At 35.4% G+C, this 17539-nt stretch overlaps 1 protein-coding gene across 1 annotated transcript in view; it reads left to right on the top strand.

Annotated features, from left to right (window-relative positions):
• LOC139767927 (uncharacterized) overlaps window positions 1–16636 on the top strand; it is a 96773-nt gene extending 80137 nt beyond the window's left edge. The window contains exons 5-7 of the mRNA XM_071697678.1: window positions 10272–10384; window positions 15292–15527; window positions 15989–16636. Of these exons, the coding sequence (XP_071553779.1) occupies window positions 10272–10384; window positions 15292–15527; window positions 15989–16106 (467 nt within the window). The 3' untranslated portion in view covers window positions 16107–16636. The remainder of the gene's footprint in view (window positions 1–10271; window positions 10385–15291; window positions 15528–15988) is intronic.
• The last annotated feature ends 903 nt before the right edge of the window (window positions 16637–17539 follow it).

Here is a 17539-nt window from a genome sequence, read left to right on the forward strand (position 1 = left end):
CTATTCCAACGTAAATACACATGGATGTACGTTTCTGAAAGAAGTGCATGGCGAAATGCATCGCAACGAGGACAGGGCTGTCACAGCGGCTCTTCGTTTAGAAGAAGAAAAATTTTTTAACAGAAAGAATACGAGAAATAAATTGTTTTCAAACAATATGGAAATTATCTTATTCTAACAATAATTTGTAAAAAAATTTATTAAATTGGAAAATTGATAAAGTTGCGAAGAAAATTTACTTTATGCATGCAAATTGGTATTTAAATGCTATTGTATATAGTTAAATGAACAATTGTAACTTCTTCCAAACTCATCGCTTATCGTGATATTATAGTTGTAGATAATTTTTATTTTTTTAAATAATTATTTGTTTAATTATAATTTTTATCTCGAATCTATGAAGGCGAACGCTTGAACAGCCACACGTAAAGGCAGCCCTGAGCGAAATGAAACATTAAAGTCCCGTGGGACGTCGGCAACGACCGTAAAATGATATCGAATTTGTGACGCAACTGAGAGAAAGATGGAGGGCGAAGTAACTGCGCTGCCGCATCGTTATCGAGAGCTAGTCGGAAATAACTCGTCTTGCAAGAATAAATTTCTGATGGATTGGATTTATATATATATATATATATATAATCGTCTTATATATATGTGTGTATAATGCATATACATATATAACGAATTGTACTTGTGTTGAAAAACATATAGAGAAATACAGGATGTAATATTTCATCGCGCAATGTGATACGGAAAGTAACAATTCCCCTAATTCACATTTTTTATAGCTACATGTTAAAAAAACAGTTTGTAAAAATATACTTGCAAGAAATAAATCTTACAGAAGTAACCTGCACGAGAGGGAAATAAATTGCTTAAAAATAGATTGTAGAAATTTACTTTTAAATATATAAAAGTAAATTTATAAAATAAATATTGAAGGCCAATTTTAAACATAATGGTATTAATTATTAATGCCGTGTTAGGTATTAGCTACTTTCTTCTCTAACAAAAATGCTATCGCTAGTTTTGATATAATAGCTACTAGTTTTTAACATAAAAGTTATTAGCGCAAGGCAATTGTGAAATTTTTAATGCAAATTAGACACAATTACAAAAAGAACCTCCAAAGAAGTAATCTAAATATTTCGTCATTTCTCATCTTCAAAATATGTAATAAAATGACATGGCTTTGTCTTTTTTTTTTGCAACACCGGAGAACCGTGTTATTCTCGCCCGACGCTCGTGGGACATTGAGATCGTTAACCGGAGGTGTAACCGAACGATGCCAAGTTGGCGATGCAATTTCTCATTGCGCCACCCACGTCACCGAGGTTACGCCGGACGTGCGGCTCCTCTTCTCGCGTCATTTATTATCGCGCCCCCGTACAAAAAGGACTCGTCGACAAAGCTCGACGGCGACGACGAAGCTGGGTTCGAGCTTTTCCACCGTGCGCGTGCTTTTTCTCCGATGGAGTTTAATTAGCCCGGCGTGGCGTCCGCGAAAGGTCAGCGCGCGACGGACGAACGAACACGTAAGTGCCACTTCCACGCAAACATGCCGGAGAGAAAGTTTCGATGAAGCTGATTGGCTTCATTTCTCTGTTGGCGCGGTGGTTCTCCATCGGGCGAAGTAATAAAAGGAACCAAAGTTACTTCTTTCTCTCTCTCAGGTGGTTGCACCGTCGGCGACCTCCTCCCGGGACAATGTGCATTTCTTCCCCCCCCCTTTCCCCCTTTTCCCGCATTTTCCTTCCTCCCCGCGTTCACCCGGCTTCTCTCCCGTCTCGACCGTTGATGAAATTACGTAAACTCCATTTTCCGGGCGCGCGAGCGCCGCGCCGGGATTCCCGTCCTCTTGAGAGAGGAGCCTCGTAAGGAAATATGGCGATGGGCGGGAACGGTAATAACGGAGCTCGGTATTTGGGGTGAAGTACTCGGGGAGTATCTTTCCAATGGTGACGTTTTTAAGTCGTCATTACACCCTGATGATGCTTCTTCTTCCTCTTCTTTTTCTGTTTCTTATGGCTTTACGACCGACATTTGATACTCTAAGTTCCAAGATTTGATTTATAATCATTACGCATGAAAATTTTTGAATTCGTTAAAATAACGATAAAGAGTATCGTAACACAATTGTAATTTCGAGTTTAGAAAATGTTTTTTGATGCTATTCGTCTAGCCATAATACGATTTTTTGAAAATAAGTATATTGAGATTTTTTAAAATAATTTAGATGAGAGATTGTCTACAGATCGGAGACTTCTTAAATTATCTGTTATACAGGATACTTAGAATACTTCTTGAATATTAAGTGTACGATTTCCAGTCGTGTTAATAAAAAATTGTGTTATAAAAGTTAAAGTGAGAACATCTTTCTCAAATATAATTTGCGGAAGCTATTACGTTTTATGAAGATATTTTGTTCTTTCGTTATATTTGCATTTCTTCACCGGAAACTTTGCGGTCAGATTATTAGATTAAATTTTTTATTTCGTGATTTTTCAGGCGTACAACGCCTTACTTCAGATAAGAATTGAGATGAGCTGAATAAATACTGTCTACTTGAAGTTAAATTTTGATAACTGACAATGAGCTATTTAATAAGAGCTCTCTCAATTACCCGATATTAAAAATGAATTATATAGATATAGGACATTAAAATATTGTTGAGCAATATACGTACATTTGATAAAAAATTGTCAACAAGAGGAAATAATTTGTTTAATTACCAATTCTTAATGATTGTTTCTTATTTTTAAACTATTACATATAAATATTAATAATAAATAAAACATGGAAAATTTATATAAATTTCTGAACATAATCTAATAAAATATGTAATGTAATGTATAAAAAAATGTACAATTGAAAGATTCTTTTATATTATTATAAATAATAATATTACGTTATATAATTGAGTATATTTAATGTTAATATTACTTTATTTGTTAATTGTACGTACAAATCGCAGTTTATATTAATTATTGCAACGCTTCTAATTAACACTAACGTTATAAATGTGTTTAATTAACAAATATTTTATCAAACTACAATCTAATGGGAAATTGTTTGCAATAGGCAAACAATCGTAGAAAGATTCGAGAGAATACTGTGGATTTCAAAGCGAAATGCAAATTTCAAAACAAATCACGAATAAATTCGGAATTTATTCAGTGTTTTGCCAGAAACGCGTCTGCTGGAGGGTTTTCCGAAGGGAATTACACTAGTAAGACATAAAGAGAGAAACGCAGATTCCCTCGAATCCGAAACATTTCCGTCCATACCGATTGCACGCTCGACGAGGTCATGACGCACGTCTAGGCCGCATCCGCTTTTCCACGTCGCGATTCCGCGAGTCAATTTCAGTCGGTGGCAGCCGTTTTCCATTGCCGAATGTGGAAACCTGCCTCTTCCATTTGCCGAAAACGATATCCGAACCGTCGCTTTTTCTACCTGTCTTCTCCGTCGCTCCCAGCGCAGCGTGGCCACGAATTCAGGGGGATCGTACCGTATCGGGTATACCTATACGGCCATTTCGACGGCGTGCAGTGCCAGTATGCGATCCATAATAGAAGTGGGAGTCATGCGAGTGCACTAAAAGGACAACCCACTTCAATAGTCTCAAAGATATTTCTACTATCGAAACCGATACTTTGCGTAACGCTATCCTTGCCATGCATAGGATAAAGCGTCCGTTTTTCTTATGAAGGAGTAAACTCCACTTGCGTCAAAGAATTTCTCACTAAAATATATTATAGTGTGGAACATCTCTCCCTTTTTTTTATTCTATTCGGCATTACAGCATTTATAGCAAAAGATGTTCTCTAAAATTTAATAACGATATATGATAAGAATGTAACAGATATAATTCATTGTCGATATCGTATACGTGGGTGTTATGTGCTTAATATTTTGCGCGGAAAGAGTAGAGAGAGAGGATTGTCACCATACGCACTATTTTTCTGGACACTATATATGTCGCCATTTAGCTCGCGTTACTGTGTATTGCCAGCGCTGTGCATTGACAGCTCTAGGGTGCAGTTGCATGTCGGTGAGCTGTGACCGCTCGCTTTGATCACCCCATCAGTATGCATTGCCCTATAACGGACATTTACGTAACGTGGCCCCCGTGATTTTGCCCACATGCGGCATGTCCGTCATCCTCGGCAAAATCTTCCTCGGCGAATGCAAACGCCGAACGTGACTCGCGTCGGCGGCGGCGGCGCCGCGCGCTGGTTGTCTTTTCGAAAGCGTGTCAAGGATACGCTGAACGAAGGTCGGTCGCTCTCGTGAAGTTTAGTCGGTCATCCGACTGGCTGACTGTTAAGCCGCGCGTCTTCTTGACGTCCGATTAAAAGTGACAGTCCGATCAGAGACACCGTTATCCTTAATAGCTGACCGTATACGTCGTGGCGTCGGAATCGTTTTATTGTGGGCAATCATCTTTCGCTATAATCATGTCTCATTAACTGTTTTTCAGAAATACATATTTAGCAATACCCAATTTACAGCGAGAAATTATTTTACCATATGCTGCTTATCATCTCGTTTTATTTTTATTTTTATACTTTTAATTTTTATCGATCGCAATCGTTTTTTATTTTTTATTTTTAACTCTTCGAGTTTACGTTATGAGATAAGAACAAGCACACGGAATAGCTCTACTTTATAAATTTATAAACGTTTAAGATGTATATTTATATATACTTGAACCTTTTGTAATAGCTTCTATTCATGCTTAGAACTGTGAATGATGCTCATCTCTTTAAACGTTCCAAGATTTGAAGACGCTTGAAACGTATTCTAAGCATGATACTCGACGTCGAATAGACAGAAGACGAAAGACGTGATTAAACCACTCATGTACCGATGAGTAATTAATTTCGTTTCCTGAGGGAAAATTGATTTAACTTGATTTAGCCACGATATTCATCTAGAATGTACCTGAGATATCGTTTCCTTAATTAAAGTACTTATTCATTAGTCATATTAATGCGGTTCTGGATGACTGAGCATAGTAAAAGACTGCCGAGCGATGTTCGACAGAGCTCTGGTCGTCTCACATCAGTATGTGCGTATTGTTGCTTCAGGGTAGCACATTAATCATTAGCTGTTAAAAAATTGCACATGAACTCGGTCATTGCAATCGATTGAGCGTAATCGCACTTATTGCAGAGCGGAATTTTTCCGAGCAGAAATTTCGACACTTCTCCTGATCTATTATTATCAATAATAACTAATATTATCAACAAATCGCATTTATTACATTTTCTTGAAAATGAATATCAAATCTTATGCAATTTTCGTATCCTTAGTTATTGATGTTATAGATATACAAAAATAATATTTACGTTCATTATCTTAAATGATGCAAGGTACAGTTTGTATCAGTGAAATTTTTTCGTCGTTTTTGTCAGCAATTTTATTATTCGTACGTTTCAAGCGTTTGCTCTTTTGATTATAATTCAATGGACTATCGAACGATTTCGTGAGCTTGTGAACGATAATTAAATTTCTTCGTACTTGCAGATCGCGTCGTTTTAATTCACGCGATTTTCGGGATTGCACTCGTAAAATTCGACTTTACGATGTCGTTTCTTCTAAACGAGTGCGGGCTTCGCCCGTCGATAAAATCCGACATTTTAAGAGTCGATGGATCATTTACCTTCTTGACTGTGAGCTTAAAATAATCGTAGTCGGGTGTTACGTTTTCAGCAAGTTTCGAAAATGATTGATTGATCTGAACGCTATCAACGCGCTGTATCGCGCTAATGCGGCGTGCAAAATTACATTCAATGTATTCTCCAATATTATTCTTTATAAGATATATTCATTATTTGAGTAATATTTCCGCATTAATATTGATTAATGTAATTATTTAAAATGCTGACAAGGCATTTATCTAACTGACTAATTCTTAAAAAATTTTATTATGTAAAAATATTGAGAGTTTTTGTATAACTAATTATAGATTGCTTATTATAATATAAGTATTATAAATTCGTGTTTTCTATCCTTCCGTTAATTACTTAACGAAATACAAAAGCTTGACAAAATAAAACAATATATCTTTTTTTATTTACAATAACAATCCTTAAAGTTTGAATATGTTAGAATTTTCAAACGCAACTCTCTATTTCTCTAGTTACATAACAAGCATAACGACAAGCTCGACGTTGTATATCGCAATATGTATTAACTTTAATAACAGCCGCTGGCGGATTTGTAAATTCGAGCAACGGATTTAGCAGAATGTATGCATTGTGGAACAAACAGTGGCGTGTATAATGTCATCTAAATCTCTCGAATTCTGCCGGGTTTTTCATAGTACCGGAGGGCACATTTTATTATACTACGATTATGTTTCCTCTCACATTAATCAAAAAACGGCTCTTATCGTTGTTACAGTGGATTACCCATTATTGTACTTTTTGGAACAGATAACACTGCTTTTTAATGTTATTTAAATTTATGTGAATTTCATAAATTAATACTAATGTAATGTTTCTACTGAGAATCTTTTAGTGGGTTAAAAAATTAAAACTTAATTAGTTTTAAACGATAATTACCACAATTAAAAACAACTTTTTTCTGTTATTAATCCTACAGAACGTTCTAAAAAATTTATGCACTATTATCGGTATCGGAGAACTTGAGCCATAATTATATAAAAACTCGAATAATAAAAGTTGTGGTAGCTCGAGATCCGTTAATGGCTCCTCTAATGGAAGTAATTTATCTTTTTTCCATCTTGTATTCTGCGTGACGAGAAGCGATGTTGTGGAACCAAAAAGTGGAACAGGAAGCAAAAGTCGGAGGTGTCTATTAAGAAGTCCGCTGAATATTAACGCGACGAAATGTTTTCTGACGCCGCGGCGCGGAGATTAACGAGGCGATTATTAAAATATGCAGTACGCCAGCCTAATTAGCCCGCCGATGAAACCAAGAAGTCGTCTAGTCTGCTTGCCATCTTCTTCAGTTTTACAAAGGTCGCGAACTTTAGCACGATGCAATTTCGCCGTATTACCTCGCTCAATTTGCGCGACGAATCGAGTTGACTCGAGCACTATTATTTTATCACTATTTTTCATGGATTTCTTTTTGATGAGGAATCTTTAAATATCGGGAGACTTAGTGATAAAAACTCAAGAGACACTTTTTGAATAAAAACTGTAAAATTTTAGCGAAAATAAAACAAATATTTAAGGGAATTAAAAAAATTTTATGAGATGCCAAGATTTTATAAGTACCAAAAGAGAATCTCAAGACTTACCTATGCATTAGATATGTATTATAAAAAAAATTAATAAGCTAAGATTTTCCCCGCTATTATAATCAATGTATGTAATTTTTATGTATTTTATTATATTACTAATCAATATTACTTATTTGTAAATCAATCACTGATTTTCAGAAAATATTTTACACCATCTATCATACAGAAATAAAAAGCTATTTTTTTTACATCATCAGTCTGTCGATAACATAAACGATAAAAAATGTAGCTGCTAATCTATCTTGCCTCGTAACGTAGCGCTAATGTTACAATCTCGCGTTTCATGTACAACGCGTAAAAATGCGAAAGGAAGAATAACAACGAATATTGTTAACAGCAGCGAGATTAACATGACGGTAAAAGAGTGAATGAGGAAAAGTGACTCGCCCGCGGTGCATCGCGCGCGCGAAAGTGCGAAAAAAGCCACTCCCGGCTGCTTATGCGAAAGCGCGCTTCATTTACCGCGACAATTAACGGAACGACGATGTAGGCATCACGAACGCACGCACGCACGCATGACACGCGAGCTATGTAACGAACGAGCCTCGTCGGAGAAATCCTGTCGTCGCACCGTAAACAGAACAGACAGAATCGTCGCCGAAATTTCACGTCGCGCCGGCGAGACGTGCAGCGGAATTCGCGGTTTACGCAACTGCTCGTGTAACCGTTGTAACTCAGCCTTACTGCATAGAACACGGTAAAGCAAACGCAAACGCAAACGCACGCGAGGTATCACGTATCCTCCGGCGGCAGAGATTTCCGTGATTCTCACTACCGTGTAAAATGCGATATTGCCGTATTCGTATTACACACAGCTCCGACACAGTACAATGAGCCTGGTCTGCGACGACGGCTATTATGGCGACGTTATTAATCATTCTCGTTCATCGCCCGCTGTCGTTGTAAAAATATTTTGCATTTTACTTTGACCCGTCTCTCGACAATCGAGTTGCAAGACAACTTTCGAATGGAATCGCATCGGGACGAGAAGTGCGTGAGCCGGTGAAAGCGTTCGTCGTCATATGGGAGACACAAAGCATGCGTTTGTATCTCCATAATTCGCGTTTGTTTGATCAAGGTTACTAGAATGCTCGATACTCGGCTTCTTTACATAATACTACGAGCGTGGGATTTCGTTGTTCCATATAATTCATTCATTTGTTATTGAAGACAGCATCTTTTTTTATTTTTGTGTATTATTCGTTTATTTACGAATATGATGCGTTACAACATTAGCAAATTTGATAATATTAATTTACATATATTACATATATTACAGAAAAAAGCAGTATTTATACAATAACATTTATGTAAAATATTTAAAAAATTTTTTAAAGTTACACACAGACTTTATATGCTTCAATTATTGTTTTAAAGTACTTCTATATATGTATATAATATATATATTGTATTGATAATATACTTATAAATTACTAGAATGAAATATCTATTGATATAGAAAGCATATTAGGCTTTTTTAATACGATATTGCAATCATCCATGAAATCCACACATATATATCTACATAAGTGTCTATACTTTCTCAGAAAAGGTAGCGCGATAATTTCCGCATCGCAGCATAATTGTCATTTGATTGAAGATAAATCATACTTTGTCCTAATTAGCTTTCGTTTTTATACTTTTACAAATACACAATATTTTTGTTGCGGTTTTAACATTTGACGACTCTGCTTTGCGTAAAGGCACAAACGAGACAACTGCACAGTCATGTGCACACACACATAGATGTACATGTGATCTCTTCCGCGTTGCGTAATTGCAATTGCTGAAGTCCTCAGTCGCAATTGCTGTGTTCTCCTAATATAGTCGGAGAAACCGAATGCACTACTGATTAATAAGATACTAACGGAGAAAAGGCCGTCATGAAATTTCACTTTGTGTCTTCTATTCCTTTTGTAAATTGAACGCGAGTTAAATTGACGCGAATTAATTCAGTTTACATTATGGTGAAGCGTCTTAATATCATTTTTGAAATAAATATTGTTTCAATGATATGCAAATATTTAACTCTCTAATTGCGGAAGATTACAGAAAACTTACGGAAATTTATGTATTATTCGCAGAAGCGTTTTATGTTTTTATGAAATATATTTTTATAAGAATATATTAAAAATTAAGAATTTTTTAAATGAAATAATATTGATAAATAATATATTACTTTATTATTTAATTTCATAATTCAATTATTAGTAGTTATTTATTGAATATAGTAATATATTTGATTTGTATCTATAATTGATCCGGTAAATTTTATTGCATAATTTAAGAAGTTATATATATAGTTGACGCAACATTATACGAAAAATTTCTCTTTTGAGGAAAAAAAGGATATCGTGTCAATATGTTTTATTGGTAGATGAATATCTATGAGTAGAGACGAAATGTTTGGAGAAATTTTTGAAGTGGGCGTATTTTAAAAGAAGATGTTAATATTGAGTCAGGACTATAATTAATTTGCAAATGAATGCGAAAGGAATTCTAGAAAGCTGACGCGTTTTGAAATACCGTATCGAAGTCTTGCATTGCGACGACTTAGATTCATAGATCAATGCCAAAATTTATGTAAATATTAAAACAAAACGTCATTTGATTTGTAATAGTTGGGTGTTGAGAAATTTAATATATTACCTTCAAAATTTTTTAAAACTTAGAAATGTATACAAGAATATATGTGAAGATATATTATTAATTATTATTAGAGTTAAATTATTATTAGATATATTTTGATATTTTCCGCAACTAATTTCGAATTTGCAAATGTCTTTCTTATCGAGCCATTCGCCGCTAAATGAAACCATTATTTATTTGGCGCAAGAAGGTATCCTTAGAGATTAAATTTCTTCTACGTCAATGTGCGGACTAAATATATTGTCAGGTGCAAGAAAAAAATAAACGCGTATCGTACTTTTTTTTACCATTCATTCTGTTTAAAAACGTATCGATATTAATAGCCTTTCTATTTTCTTTGCAGACGACTGTCCAAACTGCGTGGACGAACACAGCAGCAGCTTGGCGGCTTCAAGATGGACGATGCCTTTACTGAAGCTGGGCGAGAAGAGATACTACCTGGGGATCTTCTTCAAGGTATCGCTCCTGCCAGTTACGCTGATTTATTTGACCGAACCGCCGACCCGACCCGGGTCTCGGACTTTATCAAATTATTTCCGAGCTCGTAACTTTCCGGCTTTGCTGTCACGGACGGTTTTACGGTGCATCGAATGCCAGGGACTAGGGTAGTAAGGATCTTTTCGGATAACAACGACTCTGTGTTAGTTATAGCAAGGAAGCTCGCGTGATGAAAGAAAGAAGATAAAACACACTTTGAAACGACATATTTGCCATGTGAAGGAAAATTGAAAGAGTTCCTAGTAAAAGTGATTTCAGATTGCAAATGCCAATCTTATTATTATAAATCAAAAGTAGAGAGAAATTTTCTAGTTAGGTACACATTGATAAGTTTAAACAATGCCACATTCTTACTAAAACATCTTATCCAGCATTTATAACGTAAGGGTTTTTTCTTTTTTAATTACAAGTATTAAATTATATTTACACAAGCTCAAAGAACAAAAAATAATTTATGTCTAATTTAATATTATATATATAATATTTAAGAATTATTTTCCATGAAATACTATCTTTTTATGACACGTGTGACAGTTTAAAGTTTAAAGCGTATCTTCTATCTCGACGATTTCGCAGGTAGTGCTGATCTCATGCGGGTTTTTCGAGAGCGACATTCCTGGTTCTGACGTGTGTAAACGCGTGTCCGTTCGCGCGCGAACACAATCGTATCGATTAGAGTCGCCCTTATTACGGCTTCCCGGATAGCCTAGGCGCTTTTATTGACTCACGCGGCTATTAACACGGATTTCGTAATTCCATCGCGCTGCTGCGGATCCGGCCGAGGTGACTATCGCTATGAGATGGATGGAAGTGACGTAAGGGCACTCGTTTAAGCGGGCTTTTCGCAACGAAAGCGCGAGGAGGGAAGAAGTGGAGATTTTCTCCTTCTCTCTTGACCTCTCCTTTAATCGGATCACGCTGAAGACGAGCGCCCCTCTTTGTTTCGCAAGCAAATAATGGTGTCGGCGCCCCATTAATCGAGACCTTGCAAAACAACCTCGTTCTTTGCGGGGCAATAACCGACTTTCGTGGTTCTTTTCTAACGACAGAAGATGTTTGCCTCTTTCCTCGATGGGGAACTTATTTGAGTTAGAAAAGGAGGCGATTTTCGGGGTAAAAGTCCCGATCAAGTTTCTAAATACCACTTGGTCCCTTGCTGCTTCAATTAATCCGTCTGTTTAATTTGTGACAAGATATGCACTCATGCGTGTCTTTGAAGGACCAAGATATATGTCGATCCTGCTATACATTACCTATATAGATCAATTAAAGGGATTTTGTATTTGTTTTTGAAGCTGATGTCTCAATGTGATTTATTAAGAATTGCATCCTAAACTAAAAGATATTAAAATGTTACATTTATTATTTTAATTTTTATTAAAATTTGAAATAAAGTTTATTGCGCAATGCTCACCATTAAAAGAAGAAAATATAATTAAGAACCTAGCAGAACAGAAGATTAGATTTGTTAAAAGGTAATTCAACTTTCTTTTGAAGTATATTAATGACTCTTATTGAATAAACGAGAATATTTAATAAACACCGTGGAATTTCCTGCTATTTCTGCTTCCAATATAATTACATAACTATATTACTTTTACAGTAGGATTATATCAGTCATAAATTTTACTTGCTTTTTTCTTATCAGAAAAGACACATGACTTTTTTCATCTATTAATTACTTTCTCTTTAATCTTCATTTTCTTCCGTGGCGCGGATGTGCCTGGAAACAGACGGAGCCGAATATTCGGAACCGAAAAGCCAATAGCTTGCCATTGATCGTCACGTACGATTGCTGTTTCGTTTAGGGAACATAGACAGAGCTTAAGCGAAGCCATCGTGCACGAGTAACGACGGGTTCGTGCCGACGTTTCGTGGCGACGCGGTGCAGGAGAGCGCACACTGCGAGATTCGAGCGGAAAGGGAATGCCAGCGCGGTAATGCAACGCCGTCGTGTCGGGCCGCTCCGGTGCAATCGCGACGGCGCTCTATTTATTGCGCTTTATTTGCATTCCCGGCGGGTTACACTCGATTTTTCGCGTCCTTCGCGTTCCACTTTGCCCCCCACCGTACACACCGGACGGATCGTCGAAAGAGCAACGAGAGAGCAGCGACGAAATTCGGTACCGTTGACGTTGACGGAACGAGAGACAATATTTACCATGCTCTTGAATAAATTCTTTCTGAACGGCTAAATGCGTGGATGAAAGATGTGTAATATACGATAAATGCCATACGCAGATATTGTAACAACTAATAATAATTATAATAATACTAATAAATATAATACAATAATAATAATAATAATAAATAAAATAAAATAAAAATAAAATGAATTGTTGGAAAAGAATTATCGCGGTAGTAATATTGCAAGGTTAAATATAATAAAAGATTTATAGCACAAAAGTATTTTATATAATTATGACGGTGAGATGAAACTTTTGTGACATATCTTGTAAAGATTGTCAGGATTCTTTTTTAAAAACGAATTTACGCAAACTCTTTTCTCACATAAATTGTTTTAGAATTTTTAATTTTTTAATTAGTAATTAAAAACTAATTAAAAACTAATTTACTTATTAAAATAAATTAATTAAAATTTGATTTATATGTACTTGTATATTAATTCCGAGTTTAGTTCCTGTTATGTTAACAGGGAGATCAGTTTGCAGTTAAGACAAATAATTTACATAAGCATTAGCTACCAACGGTGTTAATTACCGACGATGTTAATTCGGGCAAACTTTAATTAGCATAGCGTTTAAGATCCGAAAAGATTCATTAAGTTCCACAAAACAAGCAAAATATGCAAAATTCTGCTTGCTTTAATTTACGATAATCACTTTTCTTAAGCAGTCTGTGTATGAAAAAGCAATGTACATATGCTAAGGTTTTTATGTAACTTGTAATAAACTTTCTTTATTTGAATATATACTATAATATTCACGAAATATTGAAGCAAATGTTTTAATAGTAATAATAAAAAATATATTTGTATGTCGTATCTGACAAATTTGAATTGAGCTAACATTGCTATTGCGATATTTTGCCCGACATAATACAGCGACAACTCGCCGAATTATCAAAATATACAAAGTTTACCGAAAGTTGCACAATATATGTAGGTATACTTCGCAGAAGCGTAGTGTAGTTGTTGCATATACGTGTAACGGCCGCGTTGTCGTTCTCACAGAATTCCAAGCGGGTAATCCAGTTTCTTAGTGAACGTGTATTATGCGTGCTAATTATGTTGATAAGAGACTTTGAGGATCACGAATAGAGTTGCATAGCGGCACACACGAACTTCTGCGAAGTGCGACTTACCATTGCAGCCTGATTTTGCGATTATTTGTTATCGCGAAGAGGAATGCGTTGCACTATGCTGCGTAATGTGTTGCATTATCAAGGATGCTGTGAATAGATACTTGGAGACGGCACGTATGCGGTATGTGAGAGCTGAGAACCAACTTTGCACTTAAATGGTTGCTCGCAGTGGCTAAGCGTGAATGCGACGAAACGCCGCGAGGAAATTCGTAACGATCGTAAAGGACCACTGTCGATGATGTCAACGACGTTTATACGCTTCTGCAACGTACCGCGGTCATAAAAATTACATAATGCAGCGCGAATGACCGGAGTTACCCACACAACCGATCGTGTAATATTGAAATATCGAAATACAAATTTGCTGCATGTTGAACGTTCGTCAGATTTCTCTTAACCGCATAAAATATTGCGATACGCGGGTTACTAATAAACATTTCTGTGCTATCATAAACAGCCCGAGGCAAGTTAAACAGTGCTGAGTTGATAATTTCACTTGGTTAAATATGAGATACACTTATATACGTACTTGACTGTTTTGGAAAACGATAAAAGATCAATCTTAAATTTAAAACATTTAAAAAAGTCCAGAACCTATTGTTTAGAAAACTTAATTTGTCAAGGAAGAAAGATTTTTTCTTTTAATAATAATGTTTTTATTATAATTTAAAACAAAATTTATATTAAAAACATTGTTATTAGCATTTTTCCTTACATTTAATATTTTTAGTGTAACTTAGTTTTGTCTAAAAATAAATCTTAGCATTTAATGATTGAGTTACTCTCTATACTCTACATAATACTCTTATTACTTGATTATTTATAAAAAAATTTAATCTACTTTATTGGAACATTTGCTTCTACTTTTCGTGTGATGATTATAGTATTATTGACGCACTATTGACACATTAAATAACAGATTTCGTTCGTAACTTGTTAATAATATTCCAAACAGGTTCTCGAATATGATCTGCCGAAATCGATACCAGAATGGTGATTATGTAACTTTAGCGTGAATATTAATGTGCCCCTACAATCTGGGTGCTGTTAATTATTATTACCGACCAATCTGCTATGATCAACGACCACATATACTATATGTGATTATTAAGGACAACTTATCTCTACTATTATTTGTTTAAACATAATTTACCATTGAGTTCAAGCGTTTCTCTTTGCCATAATTATTGTAGCGTTTAACGTTTAACATAACGCTTTAGGTCATCGCATTTCTCTCTCATGGTATACTCTTTTACACAATCGCTATTTATGATGATTTAGTCCACCATTATAAACAATTTATATATTATTTGTACAGTACTAAATATTTTATATTAAATATAAATATTTTATCTTAAATATTTAATGTCGATCGATATTTAATTGAAATGTAATGATAATGAATTATTACGATAGCACATTAATTTTTAACATATTTTATTCCGCATATATTTTATGCAGAACATTTTGTACAATTGATGGCGTTTCGCCGAAAAGGAAACATTAGGATAAAATATAACCATCCCTTCTTTGCTTCGCAGGCAAACTGGTACAGAGCCTCGCAATACTGTCGTTATCACGGGATGCATCTGGCGAGTATAGCCTCGCAAGAGGAGAATGATAGACTTGAGAAGCATATCAAGGACTTCGGTCTCGGCCACGAGCATTTTTGGACCTCTGGCACCGACCAGGCCGAGGAGGGAACTTTTTTCTGGATGGCTAACGGTAGGCCGATCACGTTCGAGAACTGGAACGTCGGCGAACCAAATAATTTCCGGTAAGGCTGCTATACGATCGCAAACAATTTACATTCCTTCTGATATCGATCGCGCAAATTCCATTTACCCCTACCGTTGCGATATCATTACCATAAATCGGTTATCGAGGTACTAGAATTCGTTTCCGGTGAAAGTTGTTGAGTCTTCTTATGGGATCTTTAGTGAGGAACATGCTCTAATTTTAATGAAGAAAGAAACTAAATTTCGATGACTTTGGAGAAATATTAATCTTTTGTATTGCAATGTTTTCAATATTTACGTGATTATAATACATTTATATAATACGAAATTATATTACATGTCCTTCTTCTTTCTGAAAACATGTATAACTATAAATTAATTTAACCAAGATCGAATACGTTATTAAATAACATACTTTCTCACGAATTTTTATTGTTTAACAAAAATAGTGCGGATTTCAAATACCTACTGTTCTAATACCTTTATTTCCATTCCATAGATACGAAAATGGCGAGGAGGAGCATTGCCTGGAGCTCTGGAACAGGGACGGCAAAGGGCTCAAATGGAATGACAGTCCCTGTAGCTTCGAGACTTTCTTCGTCTGTGAGGTGCAGTGATCAATTTGCGAAAAAGGCCGGAGGGAGGGACTAAACGCCCGGGGAATATTTGTGCGCAAATCACCGGTTTGTGGCGTGTCCTCAAGGTGATCCTCGAGGAAACTGCGTGTGACGTTCTCATCGGCCGTCCGTTCGTTTCAGTGAACTTAGCAAGGTAGAGAGACTTGACGTGACATGTGCGCTCGGACTGAAAACGATGCGCGATTAGCCGGTCGCTACCGTTGTCACGTTTTGCACGTCCTGAATTCACGAATGTGTGCGCAAAACGACAACCGATTCAGTCAGTTCTTTTCGTAAAAGAATCACCAGGTGACAAACCGAGCGTTGGATAAATTCGCAGTGTCGGACGATAAAAACGATTCGTTCTCTCTCTCGTCCTTTGTGCAGAGGCAGCTCCAAGCAGAATGCTTGACATTAGATTATGCAATTATGTATTTAGATCCTGACATATTTAAAAAGTATCGCTTTAAATTTAAAGGCTATTAGATAGTTAACATTTCTACATTTCTACATAACATTTTGAAAAGAGAAAGCACAAGTTATAAAAATTTTTTACATGTTTATATTTTAAGTAAATATATATATCTATATATGTAAATCTTGAGATATGTGATTATTGGTGTATTTTACATATTTCTTATTGTTTATATCTGTTTTTTAAATTTAGTTTTACCTCTGCTTATTAAGATCTTACAGATCACTGCGTGAAATCTTACAAGTCGAAGCGCGATCGAAGGATCGATTGACTAATAATTTTGTCATGACTTTGCTATTGTTATTAATTCCAAGTAAAAAATTATGAGGAACATTAATACATACTGATATATCAGTAATTGTCATAAATTATTCTTATGTATTATATTTGTGTTAATTCATTACTATAACGTCAAATTATTATTAAATGGTTTGTCTATGCCATATAATTGTCGATCGATTCTTTGATTATGGCAAATTTGAGTTTTTGACGCGTGATATCATATCTTGACTAAGAAATTTTCTAATAAAACATAGATTAGTATACGTATTAGAAAAATTCAAGGATTCGTAATTATTAGATAGATTAGCTAATATATGTGCAAGAAATTATTTTCATTACGCATATATTCTCGCATGCAGATATATCTTTATTATTAAATCAAATTAGACGATTATTTAGCAATTAAAAGAACGATTGAATCAATTCGTCGATCTTACATACAAAATAATTAATTAAGTCGAATAATCTTTTTTCGACATTTACTAATTTCACGAGTGTGTGCTAAACTCCACAATACTTTAGTTTATTGTATCTTAACACATTATGCCAACACCGTACGTAACATACATGTGTATATGTATATATATACATACGTAAACTGTATTATATATTTACGTCGCACACTAGAATAGCTGGGTTCCGATATTCACTGCCAGTTCACTGAAAATCTATAGTT

The sequence above is a fragment of the Temnothorax nylanderi genome, unplaced genomic scaffold (genome assembly GCF_030848795.1).
Source record: "Temnothorax nylanderi isolate EJ_2023f unplaced genomic scaffold, tnyl_v1.0 TNYL_tig0002_pilon, whole genome shotgun sequence".
In the NCBI taxonomy this organism is placed as follows: domain Eukaryota; kingdom Metazoa; phylum Arthropoda; class Insecta; order Hymenoptera; family Formicidae; genus Temnothorax; species Temnothorax nylanderi.